We start from the raw sequence: 21592 nt of genomic DNA, 5'->3' as shown, positions 1-21592 counted from the left end.
TATGTGAGTCTTACATGGATTTACATGGGTACTCCTGGGTGATTCTAAGGCGAGCTACACCTAATTCTAAGTGACGTGGTGCATGACCTTCACACTAACATGTAACTAAGGTGTCATGTTACCTATGGGTTTTTCATGTGTCATTGGGAATAACATCAACAGAGGCAAACAATACCTTAGCCAACCATCCGAGACCTGTTGGTGCTGACATGTGATGCCTTATTGGCATTCATATATCCCAATTGACATCCTCGAGATTCGTGTTAAGCCAAGTACAGAAACGCCTATCAACATTTTTTTTTTAAATTATAATAGGCGAAGGTGGTAGGCCTGTATGTTTATTATATAAACAAGAGAGTGCATAAAAAATTATATGAATAAAAAAAAGAACAATCATTCACCATCATAATCAAAATGTTATCTAAAAAATTTGGTGGATTGAATGAATCTTAAAATTTCATTAAAAATGTTTAAAATCATGTCTTTTAGTAAAAAACTTTTGAAAGCCTGACCTAGGTTCATACCCTCCTCTCAGCTACCACTAGCTCGCAGGCTTATAAAGAAAAAGTCAATTCCATATAATTGTTCTTATATTATTATTTTTTATCATTGAAGAAGTACAATTATGCCATCACATGAGAACTCATAAGAAAAGGACTTGTAACAATTATTAGTTCAAAGAATAAAAAATGCCAGTCAAATTGTGGGTTTATAAAACAATTGTTTCTCTTTCTATAGCCTTGAAGACTTTCAAATTATAAATGAAAATTTCAAACATTTTAAATTGGTTATCAAACTTTTCTTCAATTTTTTTTTTTTTTTGTTCATTATTAGTTATAAAAGAAGAAAACAAAGCATCTCTTTTCTTTACTGTTATACATAACACGGTATTTTGCTTCGTAATCTCACCATTTTTTTTACACTTAGAAGTAATCAAAATGCTGAGGGATTTGATAGGTAGCTCCTCTCTCTTTCTTGCTTAACTTTGGCAGAGAACCGTTGCTCCTAATCTTTTGTAGATCTCTAGGAACCTCAGGAGGCCTAACTGACCTAATCAAGGCCCAATTCACACATTTGAAGAACTCATGCTTCTTGATCTCAATAGAACCCTTTAAACTCCCAATTCTCTTCTTGGGATTTTTCACTAAAAGCTTACTTATAAGGTCTTGAACCTTCACTATCTCTTCTAAATCTTTAGTACTACTGCACACATTCATCCTAGGGAAGGTTAAGGGTTGCTTAATTATATTGATGAGTGTCTTCTCATTGTTTTCACCTTTGAAAGGTGTTCTTCCGTACAATAGTTCATACAAGAACACGCCAAGTGTCCACCAATCCACAGCACTTCCATGGCCTAACCCCGAGATTACCTCAGGGGCCAAGTACTCGTGAGTCCCGACGAATGATTTTGACCGAGCGTTAATGGGTTCGGCAATCAATTCTGGATCGAGGTCTTGCAAATTATCTCGTGGTGTGGCTGACAAATTTATCTTCTTTTTTTTCGAGGCAGAGAAGCAGGTGAGAACAGGTTTAATGGGTGAGGCACATGAAGGAATTGAGCTCTTTATGTTCTTGTCCAAGGCCCGGGAATTGGGTTTCATTCTTACGAGCTTGGGCACCACGTCGCACTTGAGGGAGAGATCGAAGTCAGAGAGCATGATATGCCCATCTTCTCGAACGAGCACATTTTCCGGCTTAAGGTCCCTGTACACTACCCCCATCATGTGGAGATACTCCAGTGCTAGAAGTGTCTCAGCTGCATAGAACCTGTTGATGTTGATGTTGATTTTTGTTGATCAGTTAATCAAAATCTGTATATAAAAATTTAAATAAAAGTAAATATGTTCATGTTCTCCTGAAGGAGAAATTTGGTGAGCATCGTTTGGGTGGAAAAGAGTGGCTATCTCTTCATTTTCCTGAAATGACATCCATCGATCTATTCCCAAATTGACTGATAATATTATTAATGATCTAGAAATCTCTTCGGAGATCTGGATTATTATTATTTTCAAAATTTCATGAGAAACTGTAATCAATCCATTTAACTTAAACTGCAGAAGAATAAAATTAAATATCATTTCATATTCTTCTTGTAAATTTTAATAATAAAAATAACAGAAACAATATTAACATTTGTAGATATCCCAACCCCTTGAACATAGAATCCATAACAAGAAAATTAAATAGTATTACTCCTACTGTAGTTGAAGAGAGAAATAAAACATACTTGGCAGATGAAATACTAAATCGCTTGTCGGGTTGGCGTAGTCGGACAGCATGCAAGTCACCGCCAGGACAAAACTCCATGACAAGGCAGGAGTAATGAGATGCGTCGAATTCAGTGTAAAGAGTAGGAAGAAACGGGTGATCAAGCATTCTTAATATCTCTTTCTCCATCTCTGCTCTTAGCAGTTTCTTCCTATGCGCTAGAGCCTCTCTATCGACAACCTTCATGGCATAAAAGCATTCTTGCAACCCCGCTATGGTTGTCGGGTTTCGGAGCCTACAAAGGTACACATTACCTATATCACCACTTCCAAGGCGACCCAAGAGCCGAAAATGGTCTAGCCCGACTTGACCATATTCTCGTCGGAGCCTCTTCATGGCCTCCCAGGCGACTTGGTTCGCCTTGTGTGGTTTGAGACCACAAGAAAGGGTACTACTATCACTGTAGGAAGAAATTGAGACCGAGCTTCGGCTACCGAAGCTGAGGTCACTTACCCAGCTGTGACCGGAATAATCTGGTACCGTGATTGAAGAGCTACTGCTTTCATAGTCAAATTCATCTTGGATTCTAGTAGCCATGTTGGTGCAACATATATGTGTTTCTGTTCAGTTCTGTGGCTTATATATAGTCTCATATGTGTGTTTTAGCTTAGTGATGCAGATGAGAGTAAATTACAAAGGCCTGCTTTTAAATTTAATTACTAACCGATACTGAATAAAATGTTCATTTTGTAATAATAACCTAAGGGTGGAATGTCATTAAATCTTTACTATGACCAAAGTAGCCTTGAGGTCTAAAAGCAACACACACATAGCATAAAATATAAAATTGGTATTATATAGGATTTTGAGAAGTTGGGATGCGGTTTTATCTAAGACATACTGATGAACAAGTTTAATAGAGTAGAGCTCATTTACTAAATAAATAAAAATTATTAGAGCAGATACCCACTTTTACATAACCCCCAAGGGTTGGCTTAGTGGCAAGCCAAGCCTTGATAAGCTCCTAGGAAAGGTAGGTGAAGTGTTCGAAATCCCACAATGCAATGAATTCCTTGGAGCCACCCTCTAGGGTCCGATTGCACCTAGGATTTTCCTACTTGCCGATGCGTGTGTCAGTGGAATTATAATCTTACCCAATATGAGTAAATATCCATTTTTTCACTTTTGACCTCGTCAAATCGACTTGGATACCCATGGAATTCATCTGAATTCTATGAGTTATATTTAGTGAAAATTACTTAATAGACCCGTGGGAGGGGTTTCTTTCTAAATATTACCTAACTTTTGGACAGTGACTTGATATTCCATTTTATAAACTTTTTTCTTTATCAAGAGTTCTTGTGCCTTATCTCTCCTAACAATGTACTCGGAGTACCTAAACTAGCTTTTTGTCTTCTTTACATATTAAGATTTTTCAACCACAATTACAATCATTTCCAATGATCAATTTTTACTGTGAATGATGAATGGACAATGGTATACTCCTAAGTTTCACAATTTAGATGCATTTTTAAATTTATTTTGACAATTTATAACAAAAAATGATGAATAAAAATGAGATTCTAAAATCTCAGAAGATTTCATCATAACTTATGATTCGAATATCTATTTCATAACTATAATATATGTATTTTAGTATTCTTTGAAGATTTATCCACTATCAAAGTTGGAAAAAATGAAAAAAGTGAAAAAACAAAATTTGGATCATATTTAAAGTTTCAAGCTCATCACCACTTTTTAAGTTGAGTTCACCACATTATGGAGTATAACATTTGAAAATTAAAAAAAAATATATATATATATATATATATACATATATACACACGGGTCAGGATCAAGGGCCATATGAAAAAACATATGTAAAAACAATGTAACATTAATAAATTTTCAAAATATGGATTAGAAGTTTTGGATTGAGCTGATTTTTTGTGAGGATGATCTCTATGATGGGAAGATCATCCGAAAAAAAAAAATCAGTCCAATCTGAAACTTCTAACCCCATTAAAAGTGAGTTAGAATGTGGACCGTTGATTTTTTACTAATTTTTATCAATAATTTGTAAATCACTTTTGATGGATTTAGAAGTTTCAGATTGAGCTGATTTTTTGTGAGGATGATCTTCTCATCATAGTGATCATCCTCGCTAAAAATCAGCTCAATCCAAAACCTCTAACCCATATTTTAAAAAACCATTGTTTTTACATATGTCCCTTGAACCACCCCCTATATATGTATATTTGTCAAAATCAACAATAAAAAAAGTCGAACCCAACAATAAAAATCCGAATTCGACAATGAAATGTTGAACTCAACGATAAAAAGGTGGTGAGCTCAACAATAAAAATGTTGAACTCGACAATAAAAAGTGCCATACTCAACAATTTTTTTTTTTTTTGTTGAGCTATAATGATGGATATATTCGCAATAACTCTTAAAATTGTCAAATTTTCAATAACTAGAAAAATTGTTGAACTAGACAATGAAATGTTGAACTCAACAATAAAATATTGAACATCATAATAAAAAGTGGTGAGCTCGATAATAAAAATGTTGAACTTGACAATTGAAAGTGGTGAATTCAACAATATAAATGTGATCCAAATTTTTTCTAATATTTTTTTTCAACTATGATATTGGATATATCTTATCAAAATAACCAAAATGCATTATAAGTTGAAACATATATTTAATGTTCAAAATTAAAAGTATATCATTCTCCATTCGTCTTTCACGATAAAAAATCGTCAGAAATGATTGCAATTAAAATGTTGAATAACTGAAGTATGTAAAGAAGATGATAAAATGGTGGTTTGGGTACTCAAATATATCATAAGGAGAGAGAAGCTCCAGGGACTATTAAGAAATAAAAAATTTACAAAATGAACTATCAAGTCACCACCCAAAAGTTAAGGATTATTTAGAAAGATCTCCCTCCATGTTAATTAATTTTTCCTTATATTTAAGGTTGATTTATCAAAAACCTGTACTGAATAATGAAATCCCCATTTCAACACATTATTCGTTAAAGTGGTAAATTATCATTCTTGAAATTAAAATATTTCTCTTAAAAATAAATTTTTTTTTATGAAGTGGAAATTCTGTTAACTGTTTACTAAAATAAAGTGAGGAAAATATTCACATTTTTATCAATCAAGAAAGCTTTTCCCCGCTTGAAGTAAATATATATATATATATATATAGGGTCGGGTTCCTGCAACACACATTGCGACACACATATAGACAACGTGTTTGTCTTATATGGGCAAAAATGTTTGAAATGAGCTGATTTTTTGTGAGGATGATCTCTGTGATGAGGGGATCATCCTGGTAAAAAATCATCCCATTCCAAAACTTGTAACCCCATCAAAATTGATTTACAAAAATTGGACGGTCTATAATTTTTCAATAAAAATTGGACGGTCTAGAAGTTTTGGAATGAGCTGATTTTTGACAAGGATGATCTCCTCACCACAAAGATTATCCTCACAAAAAATCAGCCCATTCCAAACATTTTTGCCCATATAAGACAAAACACGTTGTCTATATGTGTGTTGAAATGGTTGTCGTTTGAACCTGATCCATATATATATATATATAGGGTCACGTTCCTAAGACTCATATTGAGACTCACATTGCGACACACCGTTTTGTCTTATATGGGCAAAAATGTTTGGAATGAGCTGATTTTTTGTGAGGATGATCTCTGTGATGAGGGGATCATCCTGGCAAAAAATCATCACATTCCAAAACTTCTAACCCCATCAAAATTGATTTACAAAAATTGGACGGTCTATAATTTTCAACAAAAATTGGACGGTCTAGAAGTTTCATAATGAGCTGATTTTTGGCAAGGATGATCTCCTCACCATAGAGATCATCCTCACAAAAAATCAGCCCATTCCAAATATTTTTGCCCATATAAGACAAAACGGTGTGTCGCAATGTGAGTCCCAATATGAGTCTTAGAAACGCTGTTCATATATATATATATGGTTAGAAGTTTTGGAATGGGCTGATTTTTTGTGAGGATGATCTCTACAGTGAGGAGATCATCCTCACCAAAACTCCGCCCATTCCAAAACTTATAGCCCCATGTTTACAAGTTGAAAAATTGTGGACCGTCCATTTTTTGTAAAACATTTTTGATGGGTTAGAAGTTTTGGAATGGGCCGATTTTTGGTGATGATGATCTCCTCACCGTAGAGATCATCCTCACCAAAACTTAGCCCATTCCAAAACTTCTAACCCATGTTTTGAAAAATGTTTTGCCAAAATGTTTGGTGCTGAACATTTCCCATATATATATATATATATATATATATATATATATATATATGGGTCCCTTTCAGCAACAAACATTTTGACAAACATTTTGGCAAAACATTTTTCAAAACATGGGTTAGAGGTTTTGGAATGAGCTGATTTTTGGTGAGGATGATCTCTACGGTGAGGAGATCATCCTCACCAAAAATCAGCCCATTCCAAAACTTCTAGCCCCATGTTTACAGGTTGAAAAATCGTGGACCGTCCATTTTTTGTAAACCATTTTTGATGGGTTAGAAGTTTTGGAATGGGCTGATTTTTGGTGATGATGATCTCCTCACCGTAGAGATCATCCTCACCAAAAATCAGCCCATTCCAAAACCTGCAACCCATATTTTGAAAAATGTTTTGCCAAAATGTTTGTCAAAATGTTTGTTGCTGAACATTTCCCATATACATATATATATATATATATACATTTCCCTATATATATATATATATATATATATATATATATATATATATATATTATATATATATATATATATATATATATATATATATATATATATATATATATGGGAAATGTTCAGCAACAAACATTTTGACAAACATTTTGGCAAAACATTTATCAAAATATGGGTTACAGGTTTTGGAATGGGCTGACTTTTGGTGAGGATGATCTCTACGGTGAGGAGATCATCATCACCAAAAATCAGCCCATTCCAAAACTTCTAACCCATAAAAAATGATTTACAAAAAATGGACGGTCCACAATTTTTCAACTTGTAAACATGGGGCTAGAAGTTTTGGAATGAGCTGATTGTAGATGATGATGATCTCCTCATCGTAGAGATCATCCTCACCAAAAATCAGCCCATTCCAAAACCTAGAACCCATGTTTTGAAAAATGTTTTGCCAAAATGTTTGTCAAAATGTTTGTTGTTGAAAGGGACCTATATATATATATATATAGGGTCAGGTTCAAGGGCCATATGAGAAAACATATGAAAAAACTTTCATTTTTAATAAAATTTTAAAATATGGGTTAGAAATTTTGGATTGAGCTGATTTTTTGTGAGGATGATTTCTATGATGGGAAGATCATCCAAAAAAAAAAAAAAAAATCAGTCCATTCTGAAACTTCTAACCCCATTAAAAGTGATTTAGAATGTGGACCGTCGATTTTTTACCAATTTTTATCACTAATTTGTAAATCACTTTTGATGGATTTAGAAGTTTCTGATTGAGCTGATTTTTTGTGAGGATGATCTTTTCATCATAGTAACCATCCTTGCAAAAAATCAGCTCAATCCAAAACCTCTAACTCTTATTTTGAAAAATGAAAGTTTTTTCATATGTCTTCTCATATGGCCCTTGAACCGCCCCCATATATATATAGAGGAAATGTTCGGCACCCTACGCTTTACCCTACACTTTACCCAACGTGTTTCGTCATACATGGGTTAGAAGTTTTGGAATGGGCTGATTTTTGGTGAGTATGATCTCTACGGTTAGAAGATCCTCCTCACCAAAAATCAACCCATTCCGAAATATCTAGCCCCATGTTTACAAGTTGAAAAATCGTGGACCGTCCATTTTTTATAAATCATTTTTTATGGTATTAGAAGTTTTGGAATGGACTGATTTTTGGTGAGGATGATCTCCTCACCAAAAATCAGCCTATTCCAAAACTTCTAACCCATGTAGGACAAAACACATAGGGTAAAGCGTAGGCTAAAGTGTAGGGTGCCAAACAGGACCCTATATATATATATATATATGGGTCGGGTTTCGTAGACCCTTATTGCGACTCACATTGCAACACAGTGTTTTGTCTTATATGGGCAAAAATGTTTGGAATGAGCTAATTTTTTGTGAGGATGATCTCTATGGTGAGGAGATCATCCTTGCCAAAAATCAGCTCATTATGAAACTTCTAGCCCCATGTTTACAAGTTGAAAAATTTTAGACCGTCCAATTTTTGTAAATCAATTTTGATGGGGTTAAAAGTTTTGGAATGGGATGATTTTTTGCAAGGATGATTTCCTCATCACAGAGATCATCCTTACAAAAAATCAGCCCATTCCAAATACTTTTGCCCATATAAGACAAACACTGTGTCGCAATGTGAGTTGCAATAAGGGTCGTAGGAACGCTACCCTATATGTATATATATATATAAAGGGAAATGTTCAGCAACAAACATTTTAGCAAAACATTTTGCAAAACATGGGTTAGAGGTTTTGGAATGGGCTGATTTTTGGTGAGGATGATACGGTGAGGAGATCATCATCACCAAAAATCAGCCCATTCCAAAACTTCTAACCCCATAAAAAATGGACGGTCCACAATTTTTCAACTTGTAAACTAGGGCTAGAAGTTTTGAAAAATGTTTTGCCAAAATGTTTGTTGTTGAACGGGACCCATATATATATATATATATATATATATTACAATTGGATAATACTGCAATAACATTAAAATGTATATCGATTGTACATTCAGTGAAGAGCATCTATGATTTTGTGTCCACCACCACATCAGAATGTCAGAATCGATGTACATTTCAATGTTACTCCAACACGACTCATTACAACTTTCAGAATTAAATTTATAGTGTACTTAAATGGAAATTCCATAAGAATTTTGACAATATGACACGGTTTTTGGCGCACACCCTTGATGTCCCTCTCTCTCCTGTCCATAGTGAAAAAAAAAATCTTTCTGATCTAATCACCTTGTGACAATCAAAAACATGATCCGATGCAATGGAGTTGTAGAAGACAAAATTATATGAACTTTAAAAAAATATATATTAAAAAATAGATATTTTTCACTGTTGAATTTTATTTTTAAATTTGGGTGCTTGGTGGCCATACATTTTCAGCACCTTGGATCAAGCTCGAAAAACAATATTTTTTTTCTTTTGAATGTGAATATTGTCATGAAATCTCAAAGGTTGTGTTGTTTGATTGTTAATGTGATAATCAATGTGGGCCCAACGGCCCATTTAAGATTTGAAATCTAAAATGATAAATCTGTGTGCAGTGGGCAAGAGGAAAGCTCTCTCTATTGCTAATTTCATTCGCGTCGCATGTCAAACATTTATTGGGCTGTGAGCAAACATGCTAGGAGGTGTGTGCCAAAAATAACGTCATATTTTTAGCACTCTATTTCATAAGAATAATAATATTCTAACTAGAAAGTCTTCATTTGATCAATACTTGGCTGACATGGCACGGACATGGAGCCATAGGTCTTTTTCCTCAGGATACACAATTAGACATCCCATAAAAGATGTGCAGTTGTGTATCCCGAGAAAAAAAGATCTAGGGTTCATGCCCGTGCCATGTCAGATGAATATTGACCGCGTGAAGACTTTCTAATTATAATATCAGCCCTCATTTCATAACTGTTTTCCATCTTTTCAGAAAATTTTCCTCTATTTAATGTTCTTTTGATAACAACAAATACATAGGGTTTTAAGTCTAAAATATTTTATATATTAATAAAGTATGGTTGATTTTACAGTCTTGTTGGGTAACCACCCCTCCTTAAAATTGCTTTTAAACCCATATTGACAATTGAACCGGTAAAGTGACTGACCCGTTTACCAGCTCAACTGGATGGTCAAGAAAGGTCGAGCGTGTGATCAATCTGTTTACTTGAGTAAATTAAAAATATCAAAAGTTCAAACTTTTAATTAAATGTCAACGCAGAACATTTAGGTGGCGGGTTCTTGGTTTAACCGGCCGGTCTGGTCCAGGTCTAAAAACACAGGTCAGAGATGCTTATCTATATAATATGTCTGATTAGCCTTACTAAGTTAGTAAAGAATTTCACCCTTACTAAGGATCCTCGGGCCAAACTTATGGCATCTTAGACCATAGTCTTGTAAGTACAAAATTCTATGAACTTTAGGAAAAAAAAAATGAAAAAATTGTTTTTCATGTAGAATTTTAATTTCAAATTTTGGAGTTCCATGGAAGTTTGGTACCCATTCATTTTCAAAACCTTGGATCAAGTCCAATAGAAATTTTTACTTTGAATTTGTTTTTTTTTTTTTTTTAATCTGAGTTTTTCATGAAATCTAGAGGATTGTGGTGTTGGATTGCTAATGTGGTAATCCATTTGAGCTAAGCGACCTTTAATAAGGCCTAAAATCTTACTATGTTAGTTAGGAAAGTGTTAGCATATAATAAAATAGTAGGGTAGTCTTCCTAGTATTTAGTGTTTATCCAGCATTCAAAATTAATTATATACGTATCTCAAGAATAATTTTTAATTTTATTGTCTTTTATTTTCTTCATTTTCAAGATTTCCCCCCTTCAATTTTATTGTCTTTCTTTTTTTATCCTCTTGTCAATAAAACCCATCAACTTTATATATTACTCTTCCTCTTCTCCCCCTTTTTTCCAATAATTTCCATTCAATTTTATTTTCAAACACATCTAAAGAATAAATGTATAGAAGTAAACTAACTTCCAGTGAAGTATCTGGGAAGCATAGAGGCTGGTAGTCAGGTGGTAGAGAAGGCTTAATTCCCTCTATTCCTTGTGGGATCATAGTGGTCTCCTTGTTGGCCCATCACACAAGTCCTGAATGTTTCAGATTAATGGAATGGCGTATAACGTGCAAGTACGATTGGATTGTTGCAGCAGTCATATGAACTGGCTTGGTTTAGTCTGAAAGCATTTTCAAATATGACTGGAGTTGTTGTAGCTTGATCCTTTTATAAGTATTACTCAATAGGAGGTGGTTTTGGTTCAATACCTTGGTAGTGAGACACTAATGAAATATGTAAATGTAAATCACTACAAACACAAAGTTTTAAGTATGGGGGATTTTGCGGAGCAAACAAGCAGGTCCATTGTCTTTTCTCTTCTATCATTTTTTCCAATAATACCCCTCCAATTTTAGAAAACGTTTATGCCAGTAGACAAACTCTCATGTTTAATAAAAGATGAGACAAATCTTTAATTTAGTAATTTTCCTTATTCATTTCAAGGGTCAAGGCCTCAAGGGAGTAAATAAAAACTAAAATGGTAATTTGTAGTAAATGCACAGATGATGAGGTTGTAGAAAGGAGAGAGAGGGAGTGGTGTGCATGCAGCACCCGTGCCACATTAAATTCCACCTCAAATTGAAATAAGTAGTTGCCACTTTTATGTGTTCATGTTATGCTTGCCATGCATGTGAACCCCTCATTAATGTAGGGGACCCAAACCTGAATGTATCCACTGTTATACATCGGCCGAGTCGATTCTACTCAATTTGATTTGAAGATGATTTCACACTACAAAAAGTAATAAGTCATCAAAGGATGAACATGATTAACAAAGAGCCGTGGTGATTGCAGTCTTCACAGCCAGCAATGGCAGTATCTTTACATGTGGAATCTGAGGTGGAGAACTTTTATAATTTCCTCCCACAATTTTTATCCAAAAATTAAAATAAAATAAAATAAAATAAGCAAATTTTTATCTAAAAATTATAAATTATTGGTTGAAAAACCAATTTGCAGGAGGTGTTATAGCACAGAAGTGGATGCCCATGTCATCCCCGGAACTAAAGATCAGTTTAATTGTCCAGATGACTACGAACCCTGTATATATAATTAACTAAAGTATTACATTTCTTTGTGAACAAAAAGTACTGCAAAGTATGGATGGGAAGAATTTGGATTATTCATAGAGAATAACTTCCAATTGATTATTATTATTTTTTTGTATCATTCTTCCTCTCTTCCCTCCTTTTCCTTTACTAACTTTTCCTCTCAGGATCTTATCATGCTTCCTCTTGGTTGCTATTTCAGGCAACATACCTAGCAATATTGCAGCATTGCAGAGGGGGCAAATATATTGGGAAACTCAAACCTCCATCACTTTCTAAGAAGAGATACTTCTCCTCTCTCGCAACATTTCAAACACACATCAATCCCTCTTTTGAAAAAATCTTGACTAGATTCAATCATTCATTAGTCATCTTAAAATTCTAATTTTTGAAAAAGAAAAATCTATAATTGATTGTTTTTTTTTTTTTTTTTTGTTTATATTTTGTATTGAAATTCAGAGCCGAGTTACCTCAAACTCCAATCAAGTTGAGTCGACTCAGGCAGGTTTTAAGTCGTCAAACTCAAGGTTGCCAATGGGTACCAAGTCACCCGTAATCAATTAGACGGTTTTGAGTTTACCCTTTTAGGCAGCCATCTTAGAGAGCAATTAAGAATCGGGTTTCCTTCGGATAGTGGATTTGTTTTAATTAAAATTATTTATAAGGACAATAAATATTAAAGACTCCGTATTCTAATTTCCGGATGTTTTCTTAAAAAAATTTATTTGCTTGAAAAATCTATTGTCGATATCTGTCACGTGCAGGTGTAACAAGTTAGATGGAGTAAAATGTGAGTTCAATTACTCATTGAGTGTATTCTATAAGATTTTATTTGAATTAGTCTTTGAGTCTCTTATAAGTAGTTCCTAGAAGTCTTTCTAGTATTTAGTAGTCTGTTATGAGTATTTCTACTGTTGAGGAATTTTTGTTATGTAAAACTCTATTTAAAGTGTTTGAGTGGAATAGAAAAGTTATTTTGGATTATTATCTAACACCTATGTGTTGTTGTTGGAGGTAGTGGTTCCCTTGAAGTAAAAAAATTAACTTGTTTTCCTTTTCTCTTGTTGTTTTTCTATCACATTCTCAATAGGAAAAGTAAATCATATAGTCCATAGCTTGGTTGTACCAAATGGGTATCAGAGCCCTTGCAATAGACCAACAAGGGGAGTAGATAGAAAAGATTATAGAGTCTCTTTCAACTGACAAAGGGAGATCTTGAATCAGATGGATGAGTTGTTCGGTAAACTCAATGCTCATGTGGACCAGATAACAGTTCAAGATCAGTATCTCAAAACACTAATTTATCTGCATTTTTCCCAATTATTATTTTACAATTATTAGCAAATAATCATGTTATGCCTCATAATATCTCGTTTCATGTTCTATCATGTTAATTAGACATAATTGCATGAAATTATGCATTTATCAAAAAACTGATTACGTGCATATTCAAATGAGTAAGTCAAGGATCAGAAAAACCAAATCGACTCCAACACATTAGGAAGACTTTGTTTTACAAATAAGAGAGCAATAGAAGCGCCTAAAACAAGCCCCAGCCACATATGAGCTAGCATAACTAAGGCATGGCAAACCCAACTGTGGCACAGTAAAAGTGAAGAGGGTCGCCCTAAAATGATGTTGATCATTTACGTATGCATGAAGCAATTACCTCGTGGCAACGTCTTGAAAAGAATCCTTTTAGAAATCCTAATTTCCTTTATAAATAGAACCTTTGCCTATTATGCAAAGGGACTTGTTTAAGGATGACTTGGGCCTTAGATATCCTGTCTTTTTTTCATTTTTAGAATATGTTTTATTTCCTTGTTAATTTTTTGTAAATAGTGAGAGTGAGTGTGGAGATCCCAAAACACTAACACAAAGCCCCATGTCAGATCTTGAGGCACTAAGTGGCACCTCGAAATTTCGGCATGATTTCCTCTGTTTATGTTAGCTTTCCAAGGCACTCAACCTGTTTCACCTAATAAAAAATATATATAATATCCTGTATATACATACAAAAATAGAATAATAACGGAAATCTATATAGATCTAGCCACGTAAGATAGATCAGAGTGCGGAAGGATAAACAATATACAAGATTTTACTGAAACTCTTCACTCTAATAAAAGTCCTAACGCTCAATACAAAATCCATAATACTACTTGGACGAACTGACATCACTAGGGAGTATAGCCTTAGTACTCACCAGGTAACAAATTCTGGTCGTCTATATGACTCACTAGATGGTCCCTACTGGCTGGTTCTATGCTCGCCTCTTCAACCGCAGACTCTAAAACTAAAAAAAATAAGAAGGAAAAAATGAGTAACAATAATTACCTAATAGGTCCACCAATAATTCCTACTAATAATTTCTCATAAACATAAACAACTAAGCATACTGAACTATTTCAATACATGTAAGGTTTTACAAATTAAAATACAATTAACTAGTACATATAGTCAAGGATGAGCAACTAAACATTTTAAAACTCATATTTCATCAATCAGTAGCATTCACTATGACATTTTCTTTTCTATACAAATCTAATTGACCAAATAGAAACATTTAACATGTGTTTCATTTTATAATTCAAAATAAAGAAACAGATATATAATAAACAATAGTGGAGTAGTATAATTAGAAAGTTGGGATTCACGACTACTTCACTCCCAGTTGAGACATGATGTTACACTATTTTACTGACTTTTAGTTCTTAATTTTATGGCTGGTCATTGCACTTAGCACACTTGGTTGACCAATTATCCGGCTCAGGCTGATTGTTTGACATGACTGTAAGTAATGGATGTCTTTTCGACATGTCAGAACGTTCGACTACTCTAGATTGTTAGTAATCACTGACTAATCATCTTCGTCTATGCCTATCAGGCGTGCATGTGATTCACAATAATTCAATCCCATTCGTATACGATCACCTTTACATTACAAGTTCACTAGTAAAGATAAAAAAGAATAAACCCAGATTTCAGTTGTGATTTCACTCTTATACGCGTCCTATACCACGTATGAGCTTGGTTATCCCTATCGTACATTCCAAGATAGTATATCACTCCGGATGATATGATAGATTATCCCTTCAAGTATTCACAAGCTCTTGAATAGTTCACAAAATAATTACATATACCTATATATATATTTTAAAACAAATAAGAAATTAACATTACAAAGTTGAGTATGAATATCCAATTTTCTACTATACAATTGTGGCCCATCGACCTAAAATAAATAATAGTACAAAAAAATAAATCAGTGCCTCACGCTAATAGAAAGTAATTAAATATGCACGTCACCTTATGACTACAAAAAGTAATTTAACCTTAGATATCCGTTCATCAACCCACACATAACATTACAATATAAAATGCATGCATCACTCATTGGGTGTGATTCTTATATTTTATTGTTTCATTCCCTTTTTCCCTTTTTTAAATTTTTGTATTTTTCACTTTTTCAAACACACCATTCATTTTTCGATATTCATCAACTCAATATAAGTTCATTGAATATTAAATTATTTTTCAAACTTTAAAATTCATTTTTATCAATTAAATTAAAAAATTACAAAACTAGGATCAAAACGGGGTCCGAGCAGTGATAAGACCCAACTGGCAGAACTAACCCGGTGAAATGTCCTACCCACGTATAATTTGTTATAAAACACAATTAAATCTATCAAACATGAAGATCTTGATGTGAATCTGAAGTAACGAAGAGAATTCTACCTTTTTAATCACATTACAAATTTTCGTTAAAATTCCTAAATGCAATTTTTAAAATCTATGATTACTAATAAAAATTGAGAGTTATCTACCAATCTTTGTGCGATATAATTCAAGAAGGTGCATAGAAATCAAGGTGATCAACATGGAAATTAAGGTGGATCTGACGTTGAGGGGGCTGATTTTTTAATTGGGTTTAGTGGTTTCGAAGATTTTGATGGTGTCGTCATTTCTCCCTTCTGAGACGAAGGACGATTTGGGCTCGAAGTAGATGAAATCTACGCTCAAAGAGTCGAAACCCCTGTTATGTTTGCAACTGTTTTTCGATGAAACGTGAAATAGAGAAGAGAAAAATAGAAGAAAATGGTTGGGGTTTGTTGAGTTCAATGTTATAGACGTTCTTCCATTCTTCGTTAGATGTCAACAACGTCCTGTTTGAGACGTATCGATGCCGGCAAGTCGTTGAAAACCAACATTTAAAACCCAACTATGGTTACTGGTTTTTGGTCAGTTAAGGAGATAGTGAATAGTGAATAGTGAATTTCCTTTAAAAAATCTTTATATAAGCTGTAGAACGAAATCGATATTTTACATGCTATTTCGTTTGACGATAATTCGATCGTCTGTACTCTAAAAGTGATGAGTGAATACTCTATTTTTTATAATTTTTTATTTTGGATCTAATGGCGTGGTCAGATTCAACAAATTCTATCTCTAACAAAAATTCACTTTTTTGCCCTGATGGGACCTTAAAATTGACGTTATTACTATTTTTTAAGATAATTCGACTTTCTGAGCTCCAAAATGCTGAGTAAATACTCCATTTTTATAACTTTTTGTTATAGATCCAATAGTGCCATTAAATTTTAAAATTCTTGTTATAGTAAAAATTTATTTTTTTAACCTAGTTTGACTTGAAAATTGAGGATTTTGCAACTTTTCTGTTCGAATTCGTATTTGAGCGTGCTTATAGGCTAAAGTATATTTTTCAACCATTTTGAATCCAATGGTGAAGTCATATTTCATTAGAAATGACTAGAAAAAATCCTAAAGTTTTACCTTAAATCCTACTTTCAGAATTTTCTCAAAATTCCATTATTTATTTCCTCGAAATACGAATAAAAAAGTCGGGATATTACATTATTTCCCCTATAATAAAAAAAAAATTCTGGAAATTAAAATAATACCTTAATCTTGGAATAGTTCTAGATACTTAGCGTGTATCTCTGACTCTTTCTCCCAAGTGACTTCTTCAACGTTGTAGTATCTCCACAATACCTTGACTAGAGGGATAGACTTAAATCTAAGTTGCTTTACTCTTTTGTCAAGTATCTATATTGCACCTTCCTCGTAGAACACGTCTTCGTCTACTTATAAATCCTACAAATCAACCACATGTGAAGGATTTAGCAAATACTTCTTTAGCATGGACACGCGAAACATATAAACATGCTCAAGCTACGGTGGTAGAATCAATCTGTAAGCTATTGGCCCTATCCGTTCAATTACTTCGAATGTTCCCACAAATCGCGACTTTAATTTATCTTTCACACCAAATCTAAAGATTCCTCTTCAGAGCGATACTTTCAAGAACACTCTATCCCCAACTTAGAATTCCAAAGGTCTACGCCACTTGTCTACTCTGAGCCGTTCTTAATCTGTCTAGTATAATGCATATTGGTGATCAACACGGCCTATCGTATAAAGCTTCAAAGGGTGCCATGCCGATACTAGCTTGAAAACTATTGTTGTAGGAGAACTCAACCAACGGCAAGTGACGCTTCCAGCCTCCTCCAAAATCCAATACACATGCCCATAGCATGTCTTCTAAAATTTGTATTACCCGCTCATACTATCCATCTGATTGTGGATGAAAAGTTGAACTGAAGTTCAACTAAGTACCCAAGGCTTTGTATAAACTCTCCCAAAATTGGGAAGTAAATCTGGGATCTCTGCCTGACAAGATAGAAATCGGTACTTCATCCAACTATTTCAACTATGTATATCTAACTCAGGCTATCGACGCCGAATGAAAATCAAATCGGAATGAAATGTGCCAACTTTGTCAATCGGTCAACAATCACCCATATGGCAACTGACCCATCATTGGCCATTGGTAACACAACTACGAAGTCCATGGTCACATATTCCCACTTCCATTCCACTATGGGTAATGGTTGGAGTAAGCCTGCTGGGTTGTTATGTTCTACCTTGACTTGCTGACATGTCAGGCAGCAACTTACATATTCTACGATTACCTTCTTCATACCTGAAAATCAAAAATTTCTTTGCAGATCTCTATACATGTTCGTACTTCTTAGGTGAATAGAATATCGAGAGCGGTGTGCCTTACCCAGTATATCGGATCTTAACTACGAGTCCCGAGGTATCCACATCCTACTCATATGATCCTTTCGATCAATTTAGCTCCTTAGCTCTCGATTCATATTCATCCACATCTTCATCTGTGTTCTGAACTTCGCTGACTCGTGATATCAACTCATTTTCGATCCTCAGTGTACCCAAATAAATGTGCAGTCTATACCTTTCCCTTGGAGTCTCAAACACTGTTTCTATGGCCTATTCAAATAACTACCATTCTTTTATCATAATATGAGTTACAGTGTTTCTGCTCAGTGCATCAATAACTACATTTGTTTTTTTCGGGTGATACTCAAGGGTAAAGTCGTAATCTTTTACTCCATCCAACGTCGTTGTCTCATATTTAATTCTCGCTACGAGAATATGAACTTAACGCTCTTATGATCAGAGAATACTTCGAACTTCTCTCCATATTAATAATGTCTCAAAATGCGTAGTACAAACACTAAAGCAGCCAACTCAAGATCATAAATAGGGTGGTTCTTCTCATGATTTTTCAGTTTTCTAGACATGTACACTACTACCTTCCCAAATTGTATCAATACAACTCCCAAACCAATCTCAAATGCATCAGTAATGATCATCAAACCATCACCCGAAATTCAAGATACTAGAATCGAAGCGATTATTAATCTTGTCTTCAATTCCTGAAATACAGCCTTGTAATTATCATCCCACTCAAACCGAACATTTTTTTGAGTTAGTCTCGTCAACGGTGCTGTAAGAGTGGATAATTCCTTAATAAATCTTCTATAATATCCTGTCATCCCAAGGAAACTTTTAATATCTATCATTGTCTTGGTTCTTTCCACGATAGTACAACTTCAACTTTGGAAGGGTCTACTACTATCTCTTCACTTAACACTACGTATCCTAAAAGTTTCACCTTCTGAAGTTAGAACCCATTGTAGACACCCCATTTTTGTACTCACCTGATTAATCAACTCGTCAACCCGATTGCGACGATTCCCAATGATGGATGATTATTCCAAGGCTTTATTTGTTACTAAATATGTTTCAGAAATTTGGATGAAGTATCTCAAACTAACAAAACTGTAGAAACCATGTTACGCTAGGAAAATATAACTCAAAAAACATAGAAATCTTCATTTTCAAACAAAAAGAAGTTTTACGATAAAAATCACTAAAAAATGATCAAATTACCAAAATACGCTTAATCTCAAAACATCCCTAAAGCCTACATTATGCTTAGGAAAACTCTTTCAAACACATAAAATAATAAATTGAACTAAAATAAAATTCACGATCATTTCGCACAAAAAATTTTATAAATGACACAAACCAATATTCCCATTGAATTTCTTATGAAAATTGATTCCAAAACATCTTGGAACATTGAAAAATGATTTAAAACTCAAAAAGTCCTCTTTGAGGGCAAAATGATAATTTTACAATTTTAATAATTAAAAATTTTAAAATTAATAATTAAAAAAATATTAATTAATATAAAGTGAAATCCTAATTAGAATTAAAGTCGATCAAGTAAGACTTAAGTCAAAATCCTAAAATCTAGTCAATTAAGTGAGACTTAAGTCGAAATCCTAAAATCAAGTCAATCAAGTATGACTTAAGTGAAAATCCTAAATTCTAGTCAATTAAGTGAGACTTAAGTCAAAATCCTAATCAATTTAATAAGACCAAAGTCAAACCCTAATCCTAAGAGAATTCTAATTAAACTCTAAAACCCTAATATAATTCTAATTAAACTCTAAAACTATCTAAAAGAAACATAATCTAACTCTAAAACTATCTAAAAGAAACATAATCTAACTCTAAGTCTATCTAAAAAGCTTTTAAAAAATTCTACAAATAGGGGTCTCTACAACCTATTTTCGTATGAAAAAATAAATCCTAGAAAATGTAGGTCAAAAAGTCTCCGTAGCCTTCCTCGAACCCTAATTTTGAAGTCCTAACTCCTTACCTAACACCAAATCCCAACCTTTGCTCAAAAAACACCCAGAACCCTTCAAAAACACCTAGATTTCCATCAAAAATTAGGAAGTACTTAGATCTAAGGAGAAGATACTTCATCTTGGAGATCCGAAGCGGATCCAGTAACGGAAATGAAGAAAGGAATCTCTCCACCAGTTCTAAGGGACCTATCGTTCTGATCATCTAGGTATTTTTTATTCTTTTATTCAGGTCTTTTAACAATGTAGTTTTATTTGAAAAAAAGTAAAGACCGGCGTTTGTCGAGCGAGGTTGGTGCCTAACACCTTCCAACCTTGTAACGTGATCCCCGGACCTGTATTTTCTTTCATAGATTAGTGTTATTTGCCTTTTAAAGTCAATGTTCGATTCTTAGACCGTAATAATTAGGTGGCGACTCCCAAACCTCAAAAGCCAAAAACGGATCTGCGTACCTCGCGAATCAAGGACGCTTTCAGTGGTGACTCCGCTGGAAAATATTGAGGATCAAACTTGAAAATCCCCAAGTATGGGAAGCATTGCTAGTAGAACCTTATATTTTATTTTATTTTTATTTATTTGTTTATCTATTTTTTTTATTTTTTTATTTATCATTCTTTTTGGCTTAATTATTAATCGTTTGTTTGGATTCTGAATACTTTATTTTGGCACATTTTTATGGTTCAATCTAGGATCATTCGGAATGACCCTAAATAATGTAGGATATCAAGAGGATAATAGTGTGAAAAAAATGATTGTTGAACCATTTTCATTATTTGATTTATTTTATATTTTTGGATTGTATTATCTTTTCTTCGCATTATTTGGATTGATTTTGGATATGTCATTTTGGAGTATCACTTTTTATAATTCAATCTAGGGTCATTTTGGGATGACCCTAAATAATGAAATATTCAAATTGACATAAATTGAGGATGGAATGATGGTAGTTGGGATGTGAGTTATGAATTTGTTTTTTAAAAAAAAATTTGGATGAATTTTTTTAACACGTTATTAGGCATAGGCGGCGAGTTGTGAAAATAAATTATTTGTGAGTGATGTGCTAAGAAACAAAAAAATTATTTTTTTAATGTTGTTCGTGACGAAAAGAGGATTCCAAGAAAAAAAATCACAAAAAAAATCATAAAAAAAAAAAATTTGCGTGGTGTGCCGTTAGTAGAAAATAATTTTTTATTTTTCATCTTCTTCTCAAATAAATTATTTTTGAGTGATGCACTAAGAAATAAAAAAATTGTCTTTTTTAATGTTGTTTGTGATGAGAGGATTCCAAGAAAAAAAAAATCAAAATTTTTTTTTTTTTTTTTGCGGGGTGTTCTGTTAGCAGAAAACAGTTTTTACTATTTTTATCTTCTTCTCCACAAAGAAGAGGACGAAAATCAACAAGAAAAAAGGGGCATTCTTTTCTCTCTCTCTC

General features: G+C 33.6%; 1 protein-coding gene across 1 annotated transcript; it reads right to left on the bottom strand.

Annotated features, from left to right (window-relative positions):
* Positions 1 to 820: 820 nt before the first annotated feature.
* On the bottom strand, positions 821 to 2839 carry PID2 (AGC (cAMP-dependent, cGMP-dependent and protein kinase C) kinase family protein). Its single transcript, XM_086418127.1, has 2 exons — positions 2228 to 2839; positions 821 to 1767 (listed from the first exon to the last, which is right to left on the bottom strand). The coding sequence occupies exons 1-2, from the start codon at positions 2803 to 2805 to the stop codon at positions 924 to 926; spliced, it is 1422 nt and encodes a 473-aa protein (XP_086274253.1). The 5' UTR covers positions 2806 to 2839; the 3' UTR covers positions 821 to 923.
* Positions 2840 to 21592: the final 18753 nt, after the last annotated feature.

Source organism: Akebia trifoliata, chromosome 12 (assembly GCF_017979445.1).
Source record: "Akebia trifoliata isolate Shusen 1 chromosome 12, ASM1797944v1, whole genome shotgun sequence".
Classification (NCBI taxonomy): Eukaryota; Viridiplantae; Streptophyta; class Magnoliopsida; order Ranunculales; family Lardizabalaceae; genus Akebia; species Akebia trifoliata.
The sequence above is the reverse complement of the archived record's forward strand: the minus strand, read 5'-3'. Positions and strand labels throughout refer to the sequence as shown.

Coding starts and splice junctions, on each gene's coding strand:
- PID2 (XM_086418127.1), bottom strand. CDS start 2,805: ATGGCTACTAGAATCCAAGATGAATTTGACTATGAAAGCAGTAGCTCT. Junction 1,768..2,227: donor TTTAGTATTTCATCTGCCAA/GTATGTTTTATT, acceptor CAACATCAACAG/GTTCTATGCAGCTGAGACAC.